Source organism: Maylandia zebra, linkage group LG19, assembly GCF_041146795.1.
Source record: "Maylandia zebra isolate NMK-2024a linkage group LG19, Mzebra_GT3a, whole genome shotgun sequence".
In the NCBI taxonomy this organism is placed as follows: Eukaryota; Metazoa; Chordata; class Actinopteri; order Cichliformes; family Cichlidae; genus Maylandia; species Maylandia zebra.
In genome coordinates this window covers 24,008,236-24,035,683 of record NC_135185.1, presented here as the reverse complement: position 1 = coordinate 24,035,683, position 27,448 = coordinate 24,008,236, and the positions used below count along the sequence as shown (strand labels likewise).

At 39.2% G+C, this 27,448-nt stretch overlaps 1 protein-coding gene and 1 long non-coding RNA gene across 4 annotated transcripts in view; one reads left to right on the top strand and one right to left on the bottom strand.

Moving 5' to 3' along the window:
• cdin1 (CDAN1 interacting nuclease 1) overlaps positions 1–9,677 on the bottom strand; it is a 50,811-nt gene extending 41,134 nt beyond the window's left edge. The window contains exons 1-2 of one of the 3 annotated variants that reach the window (XM_004540358.2): positions 9,571–9,677; positions 9,195–9,295 (exon numbers count right to left, since the gene is read on the bottom strand). In XM_004540358.2, the coding sequence (XP_004540415.1) occupies positions 9,195–9,295; positions 9,571–9,573 (104 nt within the window). In that variant the 5' untranslated portion in view covers positions 9,574–9,677. Of the gene's footprint in view, positions 1–9,194; positions 9,296–9,499 lie in introns of all 3 variants that reach the window. The other 2 variants (XM_004540359.2, XM_076877613.1) reach the window with 2 other exon arrangements.
• Positions 9,678–9,771: 94 nt separating this feature from the next.
• Positions 9,772–27,448, top strand: part of LOC105941153 (uncharacterized) — an 81,726-nt gene continuing 64,049 nt past the window's right edge. Inside the window, exons 1-3 of the long non-coding RNA XR_001167777.3 lie at positions 9,772–9,817; positions 9,950–10,016; positions 10,412–10,541. This is a non-coding gene — a long non-coding RNA (uncharacterized LOC105941153). The remainder of the gene's footprint in view (positions 9,818–9,949; positions 10,017–10,411; positions 10,542–27,448) is intronic.

Here is a 27,448-nt window from a genome sequence, read left to right as displayed (position 1 = left end):
TTTTATGAAAATCTTCTTCTTCTCCAAGAAACATGTTGACCCAAGTGTATGCTTTTTACTTTAATGTGCAAAGTGGATGACTACTGTGAGTGTCTTTTTTTGTGTATGACAACATGTAGACACGCATAAGAAAAAAAAAGTACTTTCTTTGATAGCATATGGACCGTTCTATATCATTCCCACTGCAACGGATGGGCTTTGAAATGGAAACTTTCACTATATGTGACTCCCGAGAGTCAGTCAATTCCATGGGTTGCCATAAGCTACATTTATCTCCAGCTCCAGTCAATGTCAAACACCTGGCAAAGAGGCAAACCCGGAAAACAGACAGTTCCAACAGGGACTTGCAGCCCATTCGATACCCACCTTAGCTGCCATTGTGTCCTTAGAGTTACAGATATTTAAATGAGTGACACAAATTATAGGAGTTGGACTGTGCACGTCTTCAGCTTGCATATCACAAAAAAAAAAAAAAAAAGAAACATGTGTGCTCTCATACACACACACCCACAAACTGCTCCGTAATTTTCACAAGTGGTTTTATGTCTCCATATACTGCACTCAGTACACTTGATTGTTAAATTTAATGGACTTTTCATTACAAGTCACCTGGGAATGGTATGTAAATACTCATGAGAAGCTGAAGCTTCCAATCTGTATTAAAATATTGAGTCTACACAGGACACCGACATCAATCACTAGAAACCGTAAAATACCCTTGTGACATGCAAACAAAGCCAGAAGAATGTCAAATCCTGATTTCTGTCTGGAATGTCTGTCTGTGACCATTTTTTAAAGAAAGCATCTTAACCATTGGAATAGTTCAGCCTGTTATGATGAACCAAAGAAGTCCTCTTGGGATCCCTAGACACCACTTTTAAACAATTTTAATCCTGTAGCTGAAGAACAGCTAAGGATACTTCCACATTAGGTACAATTAATTTGTACACTGTCCAAGAACAACTGCGACCCCCCCCCCTCAATTCCCTGCTTATTTCCCAACCACCATATGCAAAATAAAACATGCACCAAATCTTACTGACACAACAGTTCTAACAACTTGATAATGTTATTGAAGTATTCCGAAGTTGAGCAGTATTTCACGTCACTGGTGGTTTTGTTTTGGGTGTGCAAATGAAGACGGTCCACACAGTCGTGCAATCCTTCAAACCTCATCTCATGTGTTTGATACAGATTTTTTCATCTGATGCACACGATACTCAAGTATGTCTCGTGCACTCCTAAGTTTGGCTCTTCATCAAGAAGCAGGACACAAATCATCGTACCATGCCCGTGGGGCAGTATACAGTGTTCACACATATCAAACATACTAGACTTTGGTGTAATCGAGCACCACATGTTAAAGCAGCCCGATTCTCATCACACACAAAGTTACAAAAGTAAAGAAGACGACAAAGGAAGTTCTCAGAGTGTGAGGGGAAAAATTGTCTACCCCCTCAGCATTAATTTATAATGATGCTTAGGGGTGAAGGGGCCACCGCAATTAAGTGGGCCATTAAATGGTCAACTGTCAACATGTGGACACTTAAGGGAGGGAAAAAATTTCTTCCACACTTCAACCTTGCACCTGAGCATTTCGACAGTATTACAGCCTTATTGTTGGCATGGGACCATCATGATCCCCCTGTCGGACCAGACATCTGTTACGTTTTAAATGGATTACTCTCTATAATGAGCATGATTACTGCTTAATTGCTAAATCTATAGCCTGTTAACTTTAAAGGGACATAAACGACGCTTAATATCTATGAAAACATATCTGTTTCAAAAACACTAAGAACTTTGGGGACTTGTGTTTTCATTTTTACCTCAAGCAGATTGACACAAAAACAAGACTCGAACTAAACTAATTAGAGATGTGAAGAAATAGTTAAAAAAAAAAAAAAAGGAAAAACATTAAAAAGGGGCAAAATGAAGAGCTGAATGCAGATATCTGGATTAAAACCAAGACTTGTTTGCATTTTATAGAGTCTGTCAAGTTTTATGCTGCTATAATCCCCCTTTTTTTATTTAACAGACATTAACAATAAGTTATTGCAGACTTTACATTAATGTATATCCAGCCTGTCCTCTCTTGGGCGCAGTAAGCTCACCTTATGCTAAAATATGTAGCCAATTGCCATCTTACAGCGAGGATTTGATCTGCCTACTGAACAGGAGTATTACATTTTTACTATAATTCATGTATCCCATTGCCACACAGTACAAGCATTTGTGAAACTCTGTCCTGTCTCAGTGGTTATAAAAATGAACCCAATTTGTTAACTATTCTAAAACCAGCTGCATTTCTGACTGTATTTTGTTAGCCTTAAACAAATCCTGTAGCTTGCATTTTATTATGAATTGCACACATGATACGCACAGCCAAATGCTTAGTGTCAATATGCAACACATGGAAATGTTAGGATATGATAAAACAGCTTTGAACATTTTTTTGAAATAAGATGATAAGGTAACAAGGTTTTCCACCTTTTCTAATATTTAAATATCTCTTGGTGATGTGGTTGTAACTGACAATGACTACGAATATTTAAAATAACATATATTAGACACTTGTCTTCCTAAAGTGAAGCCTAAAACAGTTCTGTGACTAAAGCTAGGAAGTCGTGAGCCCTTTGTGAATTGTGTAAATAAAGAAAGCTATTTTTTAATGCACTTGCCAAGGTCAACATATGGGTTCATTGATCGCTGTTTCACTTACTTAAAAAAAAAAAAAATCAATCTCATCAAACAAAGAACACACAAAATATAATTTGAAGAGCCACGGACAAGAGTCTGTGACACTGCAGTGCACACTTACAGTGGCTTTTATGTAAAAAGCAGAAAATAAAAAATCTGCCCTTTCGGATATAATTTAGAACATGGGGAAACAGAAGGTTGGGAGACAGAAGAGTGGTTAGGGAATCATTCACTCTCAACCTAATTACCCTTCCTTACAACATAAGACAGAGCATTAATATGCACTGGCACCCAAAATAGTAAAGCAGCAGATTAAATTAAAAACAATTAGGGACTTTCACTTTGTCACTGAACTGGTATGGCTGTCTGGTCAGTACTTCAGGCTCTATTAAGCTAGGTTACCCAGTGGCTGTGAATCTGATAAATTCAAGTTTGAGTGCTGCATTAACTTATTTTCTTGTGCATTCAGGCTGTATCATTGCCTTAAACACGAACACAGTGAAAAGCCTTGAAATTCCCATCAACCTAATTAATAGGAGATGAGGGAAATTCAAACTATCAATTATATTTGGAAACTTCCTATTTACAAATAATTAATTATAAACAATAGCTGTAATTTGGGTAATGAAAGCCACCTGGCTAATGGCATTGGTATCATATGCTGCGACAGTATTTAGCATTTGGTGGATCTGCATGCAGAGTGTGTTGAATGGTGTGACTCTTCAGGGCATGGAACTGTCTAATAGCACATATTTTTACTGCTGGCGATGAAACAATTTTCAGAAGGGAATGACATGGAAGAAATATTTTGTGCAAGGAAATCTGAGAGGATAAGGCTTAGTTTAAATTCTACACCTATACTACATTACATTATTATTGAAGTTTAATTCCATTATTTTTTCACATATTTAGGTTTATTTACCATCAAAACACCTCATTCAGACAAGAGTGCTGACAATACTATATGAAGCACTTACTTTGCTATAGATCAGTATTTTATACAGCTGAATACGGGCTAAAACGCTGGATATGCAAATGTTGTTAATTACACATGCTGATAGGCAAAATGCTAACATCTGTTTCTCAGCTAAGCCTAGCGTCATCAGCAGCCAAACAAATGAGTTGAAAAAAAAATCTTTATACATTAATGTATAAATGTGATATATTCTGACAACGGATAGAAACAAACACAAATCTCAGTGTGTCATTTAGCTTCAAACAAATACTTGCACAATGAGCGCACGTGTTTAGAGTTTAAATATTTGCAATTTTTGTTCTGCAAAAACAAGTATAAAGGCTTTTTTTTCCTTTTAAGCACAATTAACATAATGACTGTTGCATTTTAGAAAGCTATAGAAATTTTTGTGCAATTTTTTTGTCACTTTTAAACAATATTTTCAAGATATTTCTCCATCTGAAGGAAGACTCACCAGTTTGTACTGTGAAGAAACCCCCACCCCCAACAATCTTACCGCAGCAGGCCATACAAACCTACAAGGCTGTAGGGGACCATGGACAGAAATGGTTTTAGCAGAGGCACAATATGACCCCTACTGAGCTTCCTTTACTTTATTACAATCTTTAAAATTTCTGTCTGTTGAGGTGCCCTGAGTTGTCAGAGCTGTTATATAATGGCGGTAAAAAGAGCAAGAAAACCTTTACAATCACCACTCTAATTGTGATTCCTCCTGAAAGCAAGGGATCTTCACCACTCCGTCTGTGCAAAGACGTGCTATAACTATAGTATTTTGCCATTGTTAAAGCATAATTACTGTCACTGCTGCTTCTGCAAGCTCTCATGGAAAACAGAAAATGAGGTTCATGCTATCCGTCAAGTGGCGAGTGTCCACTGGTCTGGCAAAGAAACACATTACACTGACCAATTGCCTATTCCCCCAAGCGCAGCTGGGGAACTTGTACCATTCTGGGCAATTTTGTTTCATTCTTCGTCTGCAATTGATTCCAGTATGCAAAGAGAACCCCAGGCTAGAGACTCTGATATAACTGCCCAGCTGAACTGTAGGTTTCCCTCAGAGTACATATGTTTTTTGGGGGGGTTCAGTGACAACACTACTACTGACACTAGCATACAGTACAGCAGATGCTGCTCTTATTCTTAGAGTACCATATCAATAGTTTTACTCTACTAATATTGACCTACTCAGTCTATCGCTCCAGTAAATGCAGTTTTTAACCTTCACGATAAGGGACCATGTAATTTCTATCAGGCCTAACTCAAAAACAAGCTGCTTACCTCTTTGTTTTTAGACCAATGAGCCAAAAAGGCTTTGCACTCTATGGAATGTGCTTGGACAACATCCCTCTGATATGAGAAGGAAGTAGCCATTCCTTTGCTTCCTAATCAAGTAATTGATTACATCTATTATTCATGAACTCCTTAGCCTGACATGAAGTTGTATACTCAGCTTCTCTTCTTTCCACACCTTCTCTCTGCTAACACTTCATTCATCCCTTCACCCTTCCAGTGCTCATCTAACCACATAAAGGCGTGGAATTATTTAGCCAGCCTTCAAGGGTTGTACCCCTAAGCCCCAACTGCCAGTTTGTGTTTTGTTCAATATGGGCAGCCAGAAGTGTGAGGCCATGCACTGGAAGCTGTCGGGGCTGGCCCCACAGGCTCTGCACTTGATCAGTCTCTGGGTAATGTCATTGCCACTTCCAGCCTACAAAATACTTGTGGAGTTCTACCTTCACAGCACAGCAGCTGGAAAGAGAAAATCAGTTGATTCCACAGGGACAATCATAGAAATCAAAGTTAAAACTGAGAAACAAGCCAGGAATTTAATACATATATGCCAAGACTTTGATATACCTAAAATGTGGGCAATGAGCCCTTGAAAGCTGTGAACAAATAATAAATACCACACACTGGGAAAAAAAAGCGATATTTAATGTTTTTTTTCTCCACCATATTATACCTGTTATCAAATCCTTAACTTTAACCGCCATGTAAAGAGGTAAACAATATGACTACAATAAATAATCAATGAGCAATTCCCTGAGCTTCATGCTGAGCTGAGATATTACCATCAAAAACAAAGTGTAGCCAAGAAATCATCATATCAATGGCACATGCCACAACAACCCTGCCCTGCGCTTTCCTTCCAAAGATCATGCTAGATAAACCCCAAATAACAGAGAAATTAACAAATGCTTGACATTTGCTCAACATCCATTATTCTGACACTTCTTCAGAATTTCAAAAGGCTGAACGCATGCTTAATCAACATTCATATTCCCAGAGCGAGCTCCAGCACCATATTGCAGCCCGCCTCAGTGCTGATGAAAACGGCACATTAGGGCCCGATTCGAAAAACGTTCAGGGACTCCTCACCAGGGAACTGTGTCTGTGCGTGTGTGTATGTGTGTGTGTGAATAAAAGAGAGGTGCTGATTGTGTTTAGTGGGGAAAGATGCTTCACACTTTACTGTTTAAGCTTTTCTTTTTTGCAAATCAGCCGCATCTGCCCCGTTTTGCTCATTCTTTTACTTTCATCACTGTGAAAGCCATATAAGGAGCTGAATGGCATTTTAAAGAGGGGGGTGATCATTACATCCCAATTCATTCATAATATAGCACAGAAGGACACAGAGGACTCTCACATTCCCTCCCTCTTTATCTTGCCCTTCTTGCACCAACTCTCTCGGGGGACAAGTGGTAGAAGGACTGGGGTCCCCTCTAGACCCATGGGAAGACAGGCAAGGCCTGAGAGAGCAGCCCATCATTTCCAATTCTAATATGTGGCAAGAGAAGGACCTGATGGGACTGATGTCACATTTCCCCCCACACCAGCCTGCGATCGGCCCCCCATCCCCCTTTTCTGCCTAGCCACAGTCCAGATAGTAGACAGGACACCACGACTGGCTAAGAGGAGGGCAAAGAAGAGAGGGCAAGAACGGGGGTTGATATTTGCATGTCCCTCCATTGTGAGTGGGGGTAAAAAGTGACAGCACCGTGTCCAATTCTTTTCCCCCCAGAGCAGCTCGGGCCCAGCAAGAGAGGCCAGGCTGACAGATGACTCCCAACATCTGTGTTATGCAGCCGTTACAGATGAGGGACTCCACATCACAATCTTTCTCTTTCTGTCTGTCTATAGGACACTCCCTCTCTCCTCCCACAAACGCTTTTCATAATACAAGCAAAAGACCGACAGACTCTCTGTGGAAATTACCTTGAAATGGCCTATAACAATCTTTTTGTTCCAAGTTTAAATTCTCTTCCATTTAAGTTCCCAATCAAAAGCAATGACTATGAAATGATTTTGAACTCTATACAGCATTCAGATCCTTTGGGGTAATGATTATTTTAACAGAATTTAAAAAAAAAAAAACAACTAAAGGGGAAAGAACTGTAAGAAATTTAACAAATAAAGATTTTTTTCAACCTAGTCAACATCTATCTACTGTAGATCTGTAGCTATAATATATGATGAAAGATCCTTTTTATATCAACTCCTTTTATTAATACATTTTAACTTTAATTGCATAAAAAAATGAATTCAGCCAGAGCAGAACTGTAAAATGACCACAGAGGACCATCAAATCATTTATGATTTCACCTAAAGTCAGTAACTAATAACTCCCTAGACCTAAATATATTACATCAGTAGGATGCCTTTACGCTCACCTGTGAAGTATTTTCATATACTTATTGGATAAATCAGATTAATGTAGCATAAAAGAAAACTATATGGTGTTTACTGACTCAAAGTCAACCTTTAGTGGTTAACTACATGCATACAATTAAGGCACTGACTGTGCTACTTTCTTTGACAGAAATATGTGCATTTCATGCCATTTCTACTCAATATTGATTTTAACTGAGTAAATAATATTGCAATTAACAAAATGAGGTTTGAAAATATATATATTTATTACAGTGCTGGCTCTGGCTATGTTGGCCAAAGAGAAACCCTGAATAAAATACAATTACAGGGTAGCAAAATAATATCACTATCTAAATAAACTTCATGCCTCTGCTATTATACTTGTAAACAACACATGAATTTACAATTTATTCAACAGTTTCCATCCCCTGGAAAACAGGTATAGTATATTGCAAAATGATTTGGTATCAATGCAACTGTCTATTCTCCTGACTGTAATAACCAATTCTCTTGCCCATCCCCTTAGTCCAAGCCTGTCCACAATAAAGCCCCAAACCCCCTCCAACCCAACCACTGCCAGGCCCAGCCTGGCCAATATTTACGCAATGGCAGGGCTCCCACACAGTCTAAGGGGACAGGGGGTGTGTGGGGTGGGGGTGGCTGACTGCTGTGCCTGAGCGCATGCTAAGAGATGATGGATGGCCTAGTCGATATGTTATGTCTTAAGAGCCTGATTTCCTGCCAGTCCAATCACTAACCCTCCAGAGCCCAGCTCAGCTGATTGGACAACCAGAATAATTTCGCAGACTGTGAAAACACTGCTGCCGTGCCTGTCTGTCAGGCCCAGTGACGAGACTCAGGGATTTAAAGAGCAAGGGCCTCCCCGAGATTGGTTATAGTGAACGTAAAAATAATAACCAGCAAGACTAAACAAAAGAGCAAGCACCTCTGGGAGAGGAAGACTGTGAAGAATTACTGGAATGAAAACGGTGCAGTGTTTTCATTTAATTATTACACTCCAGTACAAAAGATGGCATTTGGTATGTTTGTTAAAGGCAGTTTGAGTGAGAATACAAAAAAGAAATAAACGCTAGACAGACTTCAGTGTTTCAGTGCTTAAACATGAGCAATATTGGATGCATTTTATATGCATGACATATTCCGTAAAATGCTGACAGTGAGAACAAAGGCAAACTGAAACTCCATGGCATCCCCTTTGGGGACCTGATACCTTCTTCTAGATTGGTGATTAGGGCACAATGGAAGTAGGAAGCTCCAAATACATGCGACTTTGTAAGTGACCTCGACGGGATCAGCCATGCTGTCCTGGAGGCCTTGGGGGATTACACATGTTACAGTCAATAACAGGAGGGCCTTCAGTGTCAAGGAGAAAGGCAAATACAACCATTAACCTCTCTCTTCGATTTCTGGATGTGCAGGACCTGCATGGCAAAACGCTGGCTAATGCTGTGGTGGAAGCCAATACAGAAACCTGTGTGGAATTAATTAGTGATCTTAACAAGTGAATTAAATAGGATCACAAATGCTGAAAAATAGGAGATAAAACTGAGGGGGGGAGGGGGATTACTTGGCTATGGGGAGCTGTACTCAGATGATAACAATATAATTTAAATAAACAAGCTTTCTGATACATTAATTAATTTCCAATAATCCAAAGACATCTTGTTTGGGCTTCTTTTGGTCTTGACTCATTGTTTTATAATGTGTGGTAACTGATGCTCATACGCAGCAGTTTGGTGTTTACTTTCTATGTCAGACATTAATATGCACTTGGAGTACAGTAACAGTCAATTGGCAAATGCAACGGAAACACACACTGAATGCAATCCAGTGTGTACACACTCACCTTGGAAACTTGTCCTTCAGTATCTTCATGCATCGGCGTGTAGGTCTCAGTTTTTCAGTCCATCGCACTATCTCTTTATATTCTGCTCGGGACAGTCTCATCTTTGAAGGGGGGAAGAGAATCTGATCAACACATGCTTCTGCACAAAGTTGTGACAACGCGACCTGCGAGGGTGTCAGGTCATTGACAGCTGTCAAAAACAGCTGTTTTACTGTTTTAGTAGCTGCACCGCTAACCAAACCTAGCTTTATGTTACACCTGCGAAACACTAAGGGCATATCATAACGTAAAACCTTCGGTCTCACCAAGGTATTAGTCGGCTTCATGTCTATTGTGTGCAACATGCTGCAAAAAATAGCTCAAAAGCAATAAATACCATGAAAAAGGGATCTTTACTCTTAATTCCTGCAGTCCTAGTACCGTCCCCGATAGCTGCTTCCCGCTAGGAAGTTGAAGGGGGTTACTTTCATGTGAACACCGAGTTGATTGGTAGAAGAATCCAAGGAGCTGAGTATGCCGACAGATGATTGGTTACTTTGTAGCGCGAAGGCGGTGCCTAGCTAAGACGTGTTGGTCACTGGAACTGCCTTCTCGTCGGCTGTTAACGACGCACGCAAAAACGAGTAGGTATTAGTAATGATAAGATACAGGCTCTCCTGTTACATTCTTCAAGTATTTTGCAGTCCAGCGGCTCTGGAATACATGAACTGTGCTGTTAGGGAAAACGCTTATGTTTTTTGTTCTTTTGTTTTAAGGGAAAGGTTGTAATGGAGAAATAGAGGCACGGTGACTGGGAGAAATAAGGGAACGCCTCCCTAATGCGTATGTGAACTACAGTTTCACTAATAGCGTGACAGATTTAACACACTTCTAGCCATGGTTTTGGTTCTGCGTTTACATTTATGGCACTCACTGGGGATGAAAAAAAAAAACGATGGCTGAAACAAATAGTTTTTAGCTTTGACCATAAAGTTTATATTTTGTACCGCAACACTCAGTCTCATGTAAAGCGAAGGGTTCATGCAGCGATTTCAGACACATGGCTCTTTTGTTTGTACTTCTGATTTATTTTTAAAAATAGTTATTTACATTTTAAAGAACTGAAGACGCAGTATCTTTATAGCTGAGTCCATCGTTTTTCAAAAATTCTTATTTTCCGTATTTAGCGCAGTAATTGAAATTAAAGTGTCTAAATATATTTTCTCACCTTTTTATAGTGGTTCAATGAGAGTCATATGACATCTGTTACCCCTTGACTCCACAATTACCTCCTATGGGAAATGTTGTGGGTCATCTCCAGTCTTGGGCTCCCCCAGTATCCACCAGCATCCTCTCTCAGCAGTAAAGGTATATTGGTTCAATTTGCACGACATAAATTAGACGTAAAAAATTCAAATGGATTGCTGTATAGAAGAAACAACTGTGAAACTTTGAAGGATAAACATTTGCTTTCTGTAACATTTCTAACTTGAAGCTGTGTGTCTTTTAATGATTATGAATCTAACAGTTAAAAATTGGTTGTTTTAAACAACAGTAAGATTGGAGTAATTCTTTAAGACCAAATACATCCCTTGAGATCAATATAATTTTACAATGGCATTACTGTATAATTAGTCTCTGTGGAATAGTGCTAAAGCTCATTCACTAATAGATTTTCTTTTAAATCTTTTGTCTTCTTCAGTTCATTTTTGTTTGATTTTTATTTTCCTAAAAAAATAAAAAATGAAAGATGATCGCTGTCACAAATAACAGGACTCAAAATGTGTATTTTTTATTTATTTATTTATTTTTAATCTGTATTATCACCTGTATGCCTGTATAATTATATTAGTCTCTTCTATGGCTGAGTCAAACATTCTTTTGGTTTTCTGCATTCTGAGTGAACAATGCATCAGTGAGCAGAAAGGCTCTATCTGACCTGTGCTGTGTCAGAAAATAGCAGTCATTGTTGTTGGGCAGTGTAGTATGATGTCTGAGATGAGCTGAGGTCTTAGGCTCTGTGTTCACCGGCATAGTGCCTGGGTCTGAAAGGGCTCAGCGCTCTGTAGCTGTTACAAAAGGGAGCTGTGTAGTGGGATTGGTATAGCTAGATAAGATCAGGGCAACTGAGGAAGTCTGGTCTGATTGCTACAAAGGGCTGAGGTCAGGGGCAGGAGGAGCAGTTTACCCATCTAGGTATCAGAGGATCAGGGGTTTTGGTGGGGAGCCGTGTGTGTAATAGGTATAAAAGGACCAGTGTAATGCAATGGTATAAAATGATAAAAATCAGAGAAGGGGTTGGAAGGCTGTGTATTGTAATGGCTTCAAAAGCTAGGGGATCAGAGATTTTGTTGTTTGCAGGTGTCTACTCTTGCCCTTCTATGTACTCCTATGTGTGTGTGTAAGCACACATTTTTGTATTGAATAAGTTTATATCTGTATGCATTTACTGATGGCTAAGAAAGCCACAGCAGGCTGTGATTAGAGCTGAAAGAGAGAGCGAGGTGATGGAGAGGATGCAGGGAAAAGATACCGGGTGAAAGATGAGTGCTTTGGAGACTGCGTGTAAACAGGGCAGTTGTACACCCAGTGTCGCTAACCAGCTGTGAAGCCGTCTCACAGTAGGAGATGAATTTACAAAGGATGTCTCCCTCTGATATCCAGGAGATGCTGCACTGATCTCTGCTCCACTGCTCTCGGCACACCATTGTAGTGCTAAGCACTGTTCCACTAATGGCACTTATATACCTTAATGCCTGGAAAACATTTACATTTTGCTGGCAGCAGAGGGAAAGTGTGTATCTGTGGAGAAGAGGAAAATGCGTGCATGCATAAGAAGTGTTTTTTATCAACAGTATCTGACAATGAATTGAAGATTTGTGAGGCTGTGTAATTTCCGTTACTCATCACATAGTTTAAGGAAATTGCAAGCCCTCCCATGTCTTACACATAGTCCCTCCTTACCATATCTAGTGATATTACTCACGTTACAAAGAGAGCATTTTGTTACACTAGATCGTCAGCATTACTGTCATAATGTTCCTTTTTTTCCATTACTGAAGCCAGTGACTTCACTCCCCTGCAACACAGAATTGCTCTCCAATCTTCAGGGAGTCTGGGATCTTAGCTCTAAAAATCACAGTTTAAACATGAGGCAAACCATAACCAGGAAATGCCTGTAGTATTAGCAAGGTATCGGATTCATACATCCCCCCTGTACAGCATGACTGCCCCTGAAAATCCCACATCCATATTTTACATCATGGGAGACAAGACACATGTGTTTCACCTAAGCTTTCAAAGCTGTTTCTTTCATTTATTTTATTATCTTTTAATGAATTTAATTAGAGGACATGTAATTAAATACAATTGTGCTCATCCCCTTAACACAAACACACACACATATGTGCAAACATACACACACACATTTGGCTGTAAATCTGTAAATCGCCCAAAACAACATGTGCAATGTGAGCAAATTTACTGGATTAATAGGAGATTCATAATATTTTGGGATTGTATTTCACTCTAAACGGCTGCATGCGGAAACAAAGGCTGCAGCCCAAACTCATTAATCATAGTCAACGGGCTGCCCGAGTGCAATTTGCATGACCGAGGTGGCTGCACATGCTGCCGTTCGGCCTAGGTTGCTGGATCTGCCTTGATTTGGCCCGGCCGTTAACGCTGCGTCAATCAAGGATAACCCAATAACAGTATGACAGAGGAAGAGGGGAAAAAACATTTTCTTCTCATTACCCAACACCACTTCCCCTCCCTCCCTCTTCCTGGCTACCCAACTTCTTATTTTAGTTAGGACTAATTATACTGGCCTGATGAAAATGAAGCCATTCTGGATCTGCATCTATTACTGAAAGCATAAATTCCTAATTTAAAAAAATATATACGATTTAAAAAAACTTGAATATTTAAAATAATAAAATATTTTTCCATCACTAACCTCTTAATGTATATTAATAGATGTCAAAGTGTGATTTGAACGTTGCATGTATTTTCAGAGAAAATAGAAGTCTAGCTATTTAGCTTTTTTATGGTGCAACGTAATTACTTTTATCTATAAAGAAAACTTTTTAGGTTGCTCTGTATTTTTGTCAGTCACAGTTTGGAGCCTCACTAAGCCATTTTAACTGTAGATAATTGGGTTGAGGCGTGATGCAGTGAAGTTCAAAATGAAGCACAATTTCACAACGCTCTAATCTCACCAATGGCTCCATACACTGAATTCTAATTATCTCGTCAGGAACTTTGAAAAAAAAAAGTGGCTTTTTAAATTTTTATTTCTAGTCCATACGAGGTGTGTGTGTACAAGCGTTGGTGTGTGCGACACACCATGATGTGTGCGTGCGTGCATAAGTGTTTTTTTGTGTATGAGGCACACACACACACACGCACACACAGACACCCACCATCACCACACACAGACACGTGAATGCGGCTTGTGTCTGGTCTGGCCTCTCTACCTAGCTCTGCTGACGAGGCTCATGCTGTGCTCTCCCCCCATCCCCTAATATCCTGGAGGCATTTTTCTCATTATCAAATATTGTTTGATGTCTTTGTTTCTTGATGATTAACCATGGTCACCAAACACTGGTCTGGATTGTTTAAAATTTAATTTTGGGGCTCTGAAGTACCTGCAGAGGGCCGACTGGTGGGGACACCCGTATTTTATGTACGCTATTTTTCACGCTGAAATGCAAGAGGACACACATTGAAAAACACAATAAATCCTGGAGGAGAATCATTAGTGGAATACTAGTGGTTTTATGACCATTGTTATTCAATGCTGTATTGAGATGCAGTAAATTGTACTGTTTATTATGGGTTAGTGGATTCAGTTCAATTTTCAGAATAATTATGTTGTTTTTTATTTTGCATTAATAAAACTGCTCACTGTATACTTTTCAGTGTAAAAACTTAACGTTCCTTATTTACAGTGTAAATATTTGTTTCTCAAATCCAGTTTTTATTTTTGTACATCTTTTTGCTTATTCCTTGTGTTTTCACTTTACCGACCACATATATTTCACTGATAATTTGAACATCATAAAGACAAACATCTTGCTTTAGGTACCCAAGATTTATGATGGAATCAACATCATTGTAAGCAAACAAATAGGGAAACAACAATCTCCCCTAATGTCAGCATGTCAAAACTATATTGAATACTTGAAATATCTGTGTATCTAAGGCTGAATAGCAGCCATTGTATCAGTCTAATGATATTATCCTCTGAAATTTGGAGTGAAAGAAAAATGGCAGAAATGAGCAGTACCATTGTCTGCCCCCATTTTATCTAAACAAATTGCAAGTGCAGAGAGGCGCAGACTGAGGGAAAGGAAGAACAAGGGAGACAGAGAGAGAGACAAAAAGAGAGAAAGTGCTCTGTAAATGAAAGGTTATGCGCCGTCCCATGTGTTTGTATTGTCAATAACTGGAGAAGGCTGTCAAGAAAGTGGGGAGATAAAGGTCAATAACTCAGGCAAATGTGTTTGTATTTGTACACTCCTGCTGATAGCATAGCAAACGTCAGGGCCTGTGTCTGACACCCCACAACAATAACACAAACAGTGGGGCTAGCACTAGAATAGTCATTATTATTGTTGCTGCTGGAAATGAGAGGGAACCTCAGCACATGGCTGTGACAGCCGGCACAGTGTCACTCAAACATCACTCCATAATGAAACACGCCAGAGATCAGAAAAGGCGATGATAAAGTGTAAACACAAAGAGATTATGCTGCCGGATGATTCTGATATTTGCCTTATTTTCTTGTCTCTGAAGAAATATGATCGTAACCGTGATGTTTTGGAAGCACTTAACACAAAATGTAGGCACTGGAATAATTAGGCCTGTTACTTTTGTTTGTTTTTCTTTCAAAATAAAGTTTCCAGAATTTCCCTTTTATTGTTTATCCATCGCTAATTTTCAAGCAGTGAAGCATGCTTGTTTTTTAATAACGTCATTAACTTTAATAAAGTAAAATATGATAATTGTGAATGTAGCCCCTTTGATTAGATCAATGAGAATTTTCCATTTTATCCTGAAAGATAAAATAGCAAGTAAATTAAATTTGTAGGACTAAAAAAACAAAATACAAACACACACAATGTTAAGCTTTAATTTAAAAGCTTGATTCATTTTTCATGATTCCTATACGTGTTTAACTGCTATTTTTTTTCGAGAGCGGTTTAGTGTTTCTCTCCGTGGCCTTGAGTGCAATAAATGTGCAATTAACAGACTTAACTAATTCATGAGGAACATTTTGAGACTAACGAAGGGCATAACTACTGTACAGACGCCACTGTCATCTGTGAATATTGTTATTGTTCTGCTTTTAATTGCTGGAGGAGGAGAAGAAGGAGGAGGAGGCAGCGTGTTTTGAATATACGTCTTCGGTTACCATAGCAAAAAAGAAACACAGGCTCCCTCTTGACAGTTATATCTAACGTCAGAGGTACGTGGAGGTGTTAACTTCTCCAGTTTAAACCAGCTACCAAACAAATGACTTTTAACACACAAAGAAACCAGATATAAGTAGGTATACCACAAGTAATGACATCGAGTCATTTGGCCATTCATCTGGATACGTGATCAAAGAAAAGGTTCCACAATTTTTATGTGCCTTTAAAACACAGACTTTTTTTAAACAGATATAATTTGTGTTATTTTAACTGTTATTGCAGTGGATTAAAAAACACTCAACTGTCTTTCTTTTCTTAGCAAACTGCAATGATTAAATAGTTTTAAGTAAAATGCAAACAAAATAGCTGCCTCGCTGTCTGTGATTTTTACCCAAGAAGCGTATTTTCTGTTGTCATCAGCGCACGTGTCCACAAAATTTGCAAACGTTGTGCTACTGTTGTGAGCGCATGAAGCAAAATGTACTTTAAGTGAGTATATAAGTCCATAGGGGAAAGTGGATCCCTCTCTCTCTCTGTTTCACCCTCTCCCCAGTCAGTTTGTTTGTTGGCTGTGGAGCCTCGTAGTGGTTTACATTACATATGATTATGTAAATCTGGAGCTGTTCCTGTGCATTATGGGCCAATGCATTGTCAAGATCTTTTCTAAAGCAGTCAAGTAGCTATTTCTGAATTCTTTTATTATTTGAGAGTGCAACAAAGAAAGTCTTTTGTTCACTGTTTGCCGCACACACACTAACATGCATACACAAACACACACACACACACACATACACGCGCGCTTCTGCTGCCGTCCATGACTTACTACTGTCCCCTAGTGGTGCTCGAGTCCACAATCCCTTAACTCTCCATTTCTATCAACTTTCCACACTTCCATTCACCTGACTTCCCCCTGTCTTTGTCCTGCTCCCCTTCTGTGTGCCTTCTCTCTGCCTTATCATGCTCAAACATTTAAAGGGTTGATTTGCAGTATTGTATGACAGGGAGCTCCAATTATGCATTGCTGTGTCCACAGTGACTTTGCTTTCAATGGAGGGCTCAAACAGTGTCAACAAAAACAGGAACCCTGATGTTTTGTGGCTATTGTGAGGCCAGAGCTCGTGTCAATAAGGTATTGTTTAGTCAGAGTGCCACACCAAAACGGCAGTGAGAATGTTATCAGACCTGTGGAAATCGGGTGTGCGTATAATAGTGCTAAAATGTAAGTATGATTGTTTGGACAAGCCCAGCACAAATGCATACAGGGAACAGCCTTGGAGCTTTGTCACCTTTCCACGCTGTTGTTTTTAAAGTGAGCAACGCAGCGGGAACCTTTATAGAACAAAAACCCTTTTTTGCATCTGTCGCTTATTTCATGATTCTAAAATTACTCCTCGATTATTTATTTGTTTTAGAATTATTTTTAGTCAGGTCAAAAGAGTACTCTCTTATGCCTGCCATCACCGAGTTGATCTCCTATTCCCGCAGATAATAGTATGCATTTTTATACTTTTTGTTTTTGCTTTCTTGATCACTGTTATTCCAGCTCTAATTGGTGTGATAACCTGGAACAGTGCTAATAAACAATAGGGTAAAGGGGTCAGCCTCCACTGGCAGTGCATGGACACACACAGTCAAGTCACTCATGTCAAATGACCAATTATACAGGTTATAGAGGATGGCACCTCCGTCTCCAGTGCCCCGTCCCTCCTGGGATAGCTTTCCAATGAGTGGGCTATCACTCAAAACCAAACCACATTCATTCATTAGTCCGTTAAGATGGGCATCAATTATTCATTGAGAAAGTGGCCAGTGGATTATTTCTGTCAGCACAAGGCTTATTGTATCAAAGGTTGATTATGGCTGTGTTAATTTAGCATGCACTTTTGTTTGTGTGATTTGTCAAAAGGATAAATCTTAAAAACGAAATGTGAATTTAAAAAAAAAACATCAAATACAATTTTTTCACTTAATTCTAGAGTTTATATAAATATATATAAAACTTTCACAACAATATATTTAACGATTTTAACCAAATGCAGAGCAGTTTTAACATATAGAGAGTGCATCACTTTCACATTGCCCTGCATAATTGAACTAAATGTAACTTGCTTGTGTGATACGGTGTCGTCATGATTTATGAGTTAAATATGCTCAACACCTTCCCTTTATTCTTCCTTTCAGTCACTAACAATCCTGTGCTCACATGTTTTTTTCATGGCATCATCCCCAAAATTCACACCCACGCCACTCTGTAAAATCGTTTTATTAGAATGTTAAAAAGTCCTGCGGGGATTTTATTTTTTTAGAGAGCTCAGTGAGAGGGGAACTAGTAAAACAGTTACCCTAAACTGGACGATTGACAAAGCCTTGGCTGAGACTGCAAACACAGACTCATGCATTGTTTTGTAGTTAAAGTGTTAATTACATCATGCATTAAGCCTTTTTTTAATGTATAAAAAAAATTTTATACCCCAAATTTTTATTAAGCTATTCATTTGTTGTTTAATTTCCTGTTTATACTCATTTTACAAAAAAGTTAATTTTCCTTATCAAATTTATAGTAAATTACATGATTATTAAAATGACATTTTCATTATTTTGTACTGAAATGTCTTAACATTAACCTACTTTCCCCTTCATCTGACTCATAGAATACCCTTTGAAAACATGACTAAGTGAAGTGCTATTTAAGCAAACACGTTGCGAGTGAGGCAATGTTTTAGCAAATATATATATGGAGTGTTTTGGAGATTAGTATCCTGTTACAACACATAGCAACACACTTTAGTTTCGTGTTTGCAGGGTTTTTCCCAATGACAAATTTGAACTTCAGAAAACTCATTCAAAGCAGCCGATGAGGAGACGTGGTATGTAAGTGTACACCATGTCAACAAACTCCTTTTAGCTGGGAGCATTACATGTTATGTTAAAGGATATTATTGTTCTCGATAAAGACTTTAATAATATTGCCTTTTATCAAATGAAATATGGGCATATATAAATATTATCCCGCTATTTTTAGGATGAATGACAGGGATTCTCACAGACGAGTAGACACTTTATATGGTCAGAAGGCTCATTTGTCTTGACCTTTCCCCCCATTACTAATCCCTGCCAGTGATATCCAAGTGTCACCACGTTACAGGTTAAAAAAGTTCATTGATCCAAAAAAAAAAAAAAAAAAAGGTGTGTCACTGTTTTTAGAGTTTTAATGAAGGATAAACAGTGAAGAAGTGACAGAGTGCAGACTTGGACTTGGCACTGGGCTTTGAGCCTCAGCAGGCACTTACATGTGATGCAGTGACAGCTCTTTGAGTTGGTGGGGAAATTAATTCTTGCTCAGTGTAAAGAATCTATTCATAACAGCTTTTGCTTGAGAAAACATTAACAATTTTTCATATGGATCAAAGTGGCCATCTGGTTAAATTCACACAGGCTATACCTTATTCATGCACCTCGTTTACTGCTCTCGGTGGATTACCTTAATTTTCTGTCTTCCCTTTTCCCTCAGGTTTGTGGAGCACTTGCAGAGTGAGACTCTCTCAAGAATGTGTCTAATTTAGTGGCTAAGAGGCAGATTTATACCTGTGCTAGTTATGAAGAAGGTTGCTCCCTCGAGAAGCCCAATGACTGTTTACGGGCGGCCTGACAATGCCTCAGCAGATGATGAAGCACCTGCCAGAGTGCCCCCCCCCCCCCCCCCCCCCCCCCGCCATGTCTGTTCCATCCCCTTCTGTCTGTCTGCTCACTTCCCTTCCTCCTGCTTTCTTTTTTCTTCTTTCACTCTTCCTTCCTCCTTTCTTTCTTAGCGCTCCTCGCTCACTCCTGTCTCCCTCCCTTTCTCTCGCTTTGTTTCTTTTCTCAGAAGAGCCACCATCTCCTTCAGTTACCATGGAGTTGTGCATTTTACAACCATCCGCACTGCTCTCCCCAGAGTGAACCCATCTACTTACTCTGCCACTGAGAATAAGAGTTTTCCCTTCCATGTCCTTCTGCCATTCTTCCTCTATTCTTCCTCCCCTTCCACACATTCGTACACCGGATGGACAAATTGACAGCAGTGCACAAACACACACCAGCAAGCAGAACTGTGGTCAGGTTTTGTTTATGACAGAGAAAGGCAATATCAGGATTGTTTCAGAGTAGTGTCATCACATGAAATGTATCGCTGTCAGGAGTATGTTTTATATGTCTGGGCTCTTGGCTGAAGCCATTTTGGGAAACAGAAAATATCATATCGTATGACCTCCTCTGGTATAAAAGTAAACTATCAGCTGTAAATCTGATACACAACTACAGTTTTGCGTGTGTGAAAAAGAAGAGAATTGAGTTCACTGCAACATAAGTAAATGAAAAAACACTGTTTTATGAAGTTAATTCTATTTTTAAGTTAATGCTTTCTTACATATTCGCAGTGATCTAGTTTTTAAACTGTGATTTTTAATAGAATTAATTAAATTATACAGTTTTTCTGTGGTTTTTGGAAGGTAAAAGCAAGACACAAGACACAAGGTGAACCCTTATCATATATTTAAAAACAACTAGTTATGCGCTATTCATTTTTCCAGTGTAAGCATTTTAGGTTAATTTCCTCTTTTAATAATTTTACAATTTTATAAAACCAATAATTTGTCCTTCCTTATGTTGTATAATATGGCCAATTCTTCATCACAGTGTTAAATTGCATTTGTTCTTTCTTTTAAGTATCCAGGCTGCATTAAACTCAGTGGGCCATACACTCATTAATGTATGTTGTATGAGTTTGCACCTGTAATTAAGTGTCAGTTTATGAAACACACAAACACTAATAATACCCAGAGCTTTTCTTGGTGAGCCCAGTGGTGGCAATAGCCCATCCATCAATGTCCCTAATGAGGCTCATACAGACAAGTCAGCGGCAGCTTCATGAGTCCCTCAGACTTATTTTCTGTGCTATAATACATATGCTATGATAACCACCCAACCCCCCCTACCAAGACAATATGAGCAAAGATAGAGAAAATATGTGCGTATCTGTGTGTGTGTGTATACATGTTTGTGTGCAAGGCCAATAATAAGCATGTCGTATTAAAGCGTGTGTATTAAAAGTGTGTTCAAAGTTCCCATTAACCTCACTGCCACTTTAGTTTAGGCGATGTTAATCAAAACCAGCACCATTAAGTGCGAGGTCTTTAATATGGCTACTATTTTCAATGTCACCATTAATAATATGATGCTGAGTGTCCAACTTGAGAGCTAATGAGGTGTCATAGGTTATTTAGACCAGTCAGAAACCAGCACAGGGTATCAGTTATACAAAGACCTTGGCTTCGACACAGTTGTAGAATAGCGAAGCTATTATGTAAGGCACAGTCGACACCAAAACTCTGTTTGTACAGATCTTGTTTATTTATGGTTTCAGCTAACCTGGCGTTCACCACTGAGATTCTTCAGAAGCTTATGAATGATAATCCTCTTCCTGTTTATCCAAATCATATTTCTCTTCTCTGGCTCTCCGAGGCACAGTGTACAGAATGTGGCCGCCATATTTGGATAAGAGATATGCAGTTTTTAGAATCTGAATCCTTTGTTCTGTGGACAGATTTCATGGTCGGGATCCTTTCTGCACTCCTCCCAAGTAACAAACATACTTTTTTTGTGCATTTAGGGGGCACGGTTTTGAAATCACGTCCCCCTTGTGATTAATGTGAATTTATGTAACAATAAGGAGAAACTACTTTTGAAATACTTTAAGACTCCTTGATATATTTTTTTTCTGTTTGTCAGTATGAAAGCAGCAGCAGTCAGTGTGTCGGCGGTTAATGACAGAGGAAGTGACGTCTGACAACTATAGCCTGCCACGGTGGTTGGTTCTTTAAGAGCAAAAGGAGGTGGCCACGTCTCAACGCTAATGGAGGAGGAGAAAATGGCCGTGTCACATCTGTCAACGTATTATGCTTTAAACCTAGACAGTTGTTGTCGCTCTTGCAGGCCCATAATTTTATGCCATTAAATGTACCAAGGGGGGAAAGAGTCAGGGAAGAAGGAATGAGGGAGGTGGGCTCTGAAGTGAAAGCAGTTGTACAGTTTCTCTACCTCTTGTTTCCTTCATGCCTGATTCCCTGCCACTTTTGTGCTGGAAACTTTTGGCATTTCTTGAAAGCATAAAGACCAGTTGGGACTTTAAAGTGATCACAAAGTCAATCATGTTGGCTTGAATTACCAGCAATCTCTGTCAGTTAGTCCCTCTCAGCGGCTACGCCGCGATGTGTGGGAGGGGTGTAGGCAAGAGTTGAGCGTGTGCTCGTACGAGTGTATATTAACATACTGGAAATGCGTGGGAGTGAGGAAAAGTATGAAACTTAAATTACAGATGATGGCACAAAGGGACTCATTTTCATACCTAATTGTTTTAAGTTCAATAAAATGAACTCGACTTGTTTGGGAGTTTTTAGAGAAAACTATATGGAGAGGAAAGCAGAGTTTTAAAGGAAACTGTGCGGCCAAATTACAAAGCCCCGCAGGTGAGAGCAACTCTGACACTTTTTTATGAATTGCAACTAATCGAAAATGTTGGCAGGAATTACTGTCACTTGTCCTGATTTGTATGCATGGCAACCTTTTTCATCTCAAAGAATACTAGACCCCACAAGGTCTTTACATTATGGGCAAACATTTGCAATTATGATGAACTCTGCCAGCTTATCTCAAAAGGAACAGGTTCTTACTGATGGACAAGAAGACATTTTAATGAAATAAACTGCTTTGAGCTGATGAAATAAAGATTGCTCCACCTCAGGGCACACTCAAATTAAATTATCAAGATGACTGCATGCATGCCGCCCCCATTAACGCAGGTATCGTAACAGCCTAATCGCACTGCACTTGCTCTCTATAGCATTTGTGAAAGAGCTACTGTATACAGTGGATGATGCTAACACTCATCCTCTCTCCCACGTTTCAGCCCTCTTCCACCAAAGGCCTTACAGCTTTTCTTTGACTTCATTCAGTGGGATGAACTAATGTTGAAACCATATGTTGTCCCTGGAGGCTGAGCGAGTAGACACTGCGATGCATGCGGTTTTATGCGTGCAGATAAACATGGGCTTGTCAGATGTCTCTGGAAGGAGCCCAGAGTCCTCTGCCTTAAAACAATGTTGGTGTTGGGGCGAGAGACTGTGACTGGCAATGGGAAACACCTGTGCTGGGGTGAGCAGCCGGGCAGCGTAGGGTTAGGGGGGTGCAGGGACTTTACCACTGTTAGAAGAGGAAGGGAAGGCAAGAGGGAGGTATAAAGCCAGTTCGAAAGGCCACTACATCCTCAACATTTGCTTCTGAGAAGTGGAGGTCGAAGGAAATTAGTTACAGTAATGTCTTGGTTGTTGCCACTTAAATTTTAACACACATGTGCTGGGAAGTGAGCCAGAGTCTCAGCCTGGAAGAGAGTGTGCACAGCACTAGTTAGTGAAGACCATTAAAAAAATTGTAATGGTGGGGGAAAAAATATGGGAAATATGTGACTTAATCCATAAATAATTTTTTGATCAAAAATCACTCTTTTAATATCTTAAGGAAGGACTTTCCAGAAGTTACTACAACCACAATAAATAAAAAGTAAATAATTTACTTACAAAACTGTGTTAAAGTGGCATGAAATATTTTTGTCGTGTTCTTTACTTTTGTATCAAAAAAGGGTTAAACTTGCTTAAGTGTTAGGGCAATTTCTGCAGGCATTTCAGTTTTATGTTTGTTTGTTTCTTTATTTATTTATTGAAGAATATCTAGCCTAGTGGAAAAGAAAGTGTATGCAGTAAAAACATGCAAATCTCAAATGAAATAAAGAACACACAACACAGCAACAATTTCACAGCCAAACATCTTACCCCACTGCATATCCATCAGCCTCTCCTCAGCGGCCCGACGCTCCACACTCAAGTCATGTCGATCTTTCCATCTCATGCTTCTCTATCCTGAGGTGCCTGCTGTCAATTTATCAGACTCTTCCTTTTAATTTCATACTTTCCACCGTGTAAGCATCCATCTTCACTGTCTGCAGCAGTGTTAGAGGGTTCAGAGCGTAGTTGTGTGTAATAGAGGCTGATGTGTAGACCACGACTGACAGGGAGAACCAAGTTGCAATGGAGTAATGAGTTTGTGGAGAAAAAAAAAATTCTGTATACTGCACGCAGTGTGCGGGTCCACATTGTAAATTTTGTTGGCAGTTTTTTCTTTTATTTATCTTTTTTATTTCTGTACATGTGTGTATCAGAATCCAAAAATGTCAGTTTAAGTTAAAATTTTGTGTATTTACATTTAGGTCTAGCTTTAATGCCCAGGAGTAAGGTTGTTGATATAGTTAATCTAAAATTTGTATCAAGCTACTTACAAGCCAGATGCCTACAGTATGAACCTGAAAATGTGTGTTGGGGAGAATGATGTAAAGTAATAGAGTGGATGTTGCAGTATCTTTGTTCTGAACTGACATTTATCAGTGGTTGAATCTAGCAGTCACACAGCCTTATACAGTCATACTGATGAAGAGAAATCGCCTGTATTTCTGGATTCAAGCATAAAATTAGTAGATTAAATTTTTGTTAAACTCCATTAGCTCTATTCCTTTGATTTGACACATCCAAAATGTGCACTGAATGTGACACATAAAATATAATAAATCTAATCTTTATTTTGGACTCTCAAGCCTTGTCTCTATAACCCTCTCCTCATTTTCTCATCATCCTTTCCTCTCGTCTACGTTTTTTTTCTGTCTCTGCATCTACCAAAATTAATTACTGTATGTTTTATTTTATGAAGGTGTCAGGATGAAATGATGAATGGCTTGTAATATCAAAAGATTAAAGGCACAATGCAATGAAGGACGCACCTGCTTACACTGTGATAGTGCTTACATGCGGGCACACACACACATTTACACACACAAAGCATGCACTCACAGTCTCTGGGGCCCCTGATATCTGGTTTCATATTTGATATTAACTACATGGGGGAGCGATTATGGCCACAATGTCATTACCAGTGGTAGAGGGGCATAATAGAAGTGAACTTTTCAAAAAGGTCCTTATAATTGCTGCCTGGGTCCTTCTTGATAAAATTCAATATTGATATGTACACCGGTCCCCTCATTACGGCCACAGATGAAAAAGAGCATTTCAGCATTCTTTAATGAGCGCTGTACCAGTGAAGGTCATCTTAATGGGGTTCAACTTGTTTTTTGGGAGCCAGAGGTAATATTCTAATGAGAAAGAGCTACTACACCACTCTAGTAATTCTGTAATTGCACCCATGGATGCCACTTTATTGTTGCCTGTGCAGCAGTGTTGAAGTCCTTTGTTGTCATTTGCAATATTGCTTGTCCTCTCTGCTCTGTTTTGGTGGTCCACTTTCACACATAGAGATGCACAAATGCACACATTACTGTATTTTAAGACACTATTCAGTGTTTACTGAAAACTGAAGTTTTTTCCTTGGCTTACTTATGAGCAGACGGCACAATGGCTGTGCAGTGTTTAGCACTGTTGTCTCATAGCAAGAAGGGCCCGGGTTTGAATCCACAAGCTAGCCAGGCCTTTCTGTGTGATGTTCTCCATATGCTTGCATGGGTTTTCTTCAGGTACTCCTGCTTCCTCTCAGAATCCAAAAACATTCCTGGGATTAGGTTAATTGGAAGATCTAAATTGGTTATAAGTTGTCTATTTTTCTGTGTTAGATCTGTAACATTGCTAGCATTTTTTTTTTTATTAGAAAAAAAACAACCAAAATGCCACTAATTGTCCAGTGTTGCATTGCACTTTGAAGACTTTCTGTGTCCAATTTGTCCAATATTTTTAGCCTAGAAAAGAATTATTCACAGCAGTGTTCTTCAGCCACCTTTAATGTCCTAATCTTTAGATTAATCTTTAGACTTTATCGTGAAATGGGCTTAGCTTCTGCATCTAAAAATTAAATCCAATGCAGTGCCTTAAATCTGTGTTGTCTAATTACCAGTATAGAAGAATAACCGTCTGGTTGCAAAAAGAAGTCTGATTACGTCAAAGTCTTTGAAAAAATTACCCTTCTTTCCTATGAAAGTTTTTGTCTTGTTTTCTAGGTTAAGGTCTTTTTCAATGCATGATAGTCACTTTCCTTAAGTTCTCAGTCAAATCCCGTCTTTCCTTTTCTGTGCTTATAAAAAAATTTAAAAATGGGTAAGTTGCGACTTCAAAACGGCAGTCCTCAAACCAATTTGTGACATAATGGTGGCGATATTTATCTTTTATACAAAGTTTGTGGTACAATCAGTGGAGTTAACCATTAGGCAATTATAGTTACATCACAGATTACACAAGGAGCCTAGAGAAGAAGTGCACATTCAAGATTCCAGAGGTTGAATGTCTTTTTACTTGGTTGATTTGCTTCCCTTGAGTCCAGTCTCTGAAAAACCCCACGAGCTATGCCGACAAGACAAATGGACAGACAAACGGCACGTGGAGGCCATCTGTTGTTGCCATGGTTGCCTTTCCTCCATAACAACCCTCATATTATCGCTAAACTCAAAGAGAAAGCAGAACAGTGTGCACTCCACAACTTCCACTGGCGATATTTAGATTTACAGGAGCTTTCGGTCCAGTGGCTGTTAGTCAAAACTGCGTCAGAAATAATGTCTAAATCAATTTTCACCGAACAACAAATAGCTTTTGTTCTGTTAGCATTTAGCATAATTTGGATTATTGTAGAGTTGCATTATAAGTTGGAAGTTGGTTGCTCCAGATATAGTTTCTCTGTTAAAAAAAAAAAGCTGTGAAAATAGTTCTAAACTATACGAAGCTTCTAGATCTCCCCCTTTCCTCTTTGTGCTATTATTCCCTATTGTAGGTCATGTCAGTTTAAACAGGATCTTCAAATATTTTCACTCTGACTTGTATGCACATGGGAGATGCACTACAGAACCAGAGGTTAAAAGTCACAAAGCCTTTTCCCTTTTTGGACACAAAAATAATTTTCAAAGTCACGAATCATCAACATTCAGCTTCCCATCCAAAACAGTTTCAGTTCAAGACAATGATGAAAAAGATGTAACCCAAACTTGAGGGGTGAAAGCTTAGGGGCATATACTCTTTGGGGAATTAAAATGAGCAATTTGTCAAATTTCATTCAAAGCAGTGAGGTTTTAAAGCATGGGTAAATTTCAATCTCTCCTCTGTCTTTGACTAGAGAACGTGGAAGAGTGAACCTGCTCCGTAGGATTCAGGCAGCTGTGTAAAAGTGTGAGGGAGTTTTAAAGGTGATGAGAAAAAGGCAAGGCAGTGAATATCATCTTGTAGATAAGACAGCCACCCCGCTTTCCACAGGCTACATCCGTTTTATTGCATCTGGCAGCGAATTAAGGCATGTGTGGGGAAAAAAAAAAGGACGATTGAAAATGAAACCCCGGGCTAAGACCGCATTCAGCCCGACTTCTTTCCTTCCTCTGCACTGACATTAGACTTTGATTCTTCACATGAGATCCTCTGATGATGGTGATGAACCATAAAAAATGATATAGCTCAATAAAAGTACAAAAAGGTGCAAGTTCATAAAGCATACCTGGGGGCCATGTTAGGTTTGGTCCATCCCAATGCATTTCTTCTCCCTCTGCTGGTTTTTAGAGCTGATTACCTTAGTTATTTATAGATGAAACATTTTTTGATTTGGGAGAGTTAGTGTGGCTGGCTGTTTGTGTCTGCCGGGTCCCATGAGGCTGTTACAGTGGCGTCCGTTAAGAAAGATGTATGACCTATTAACTGTTACAGACTGGGGTAATACAGTATAGTACAATATAGTTGTCATTGCTGTTGTCATAAACAGAAATGGGGAAGAAAAGTCTTATTTGAATTTATGGAA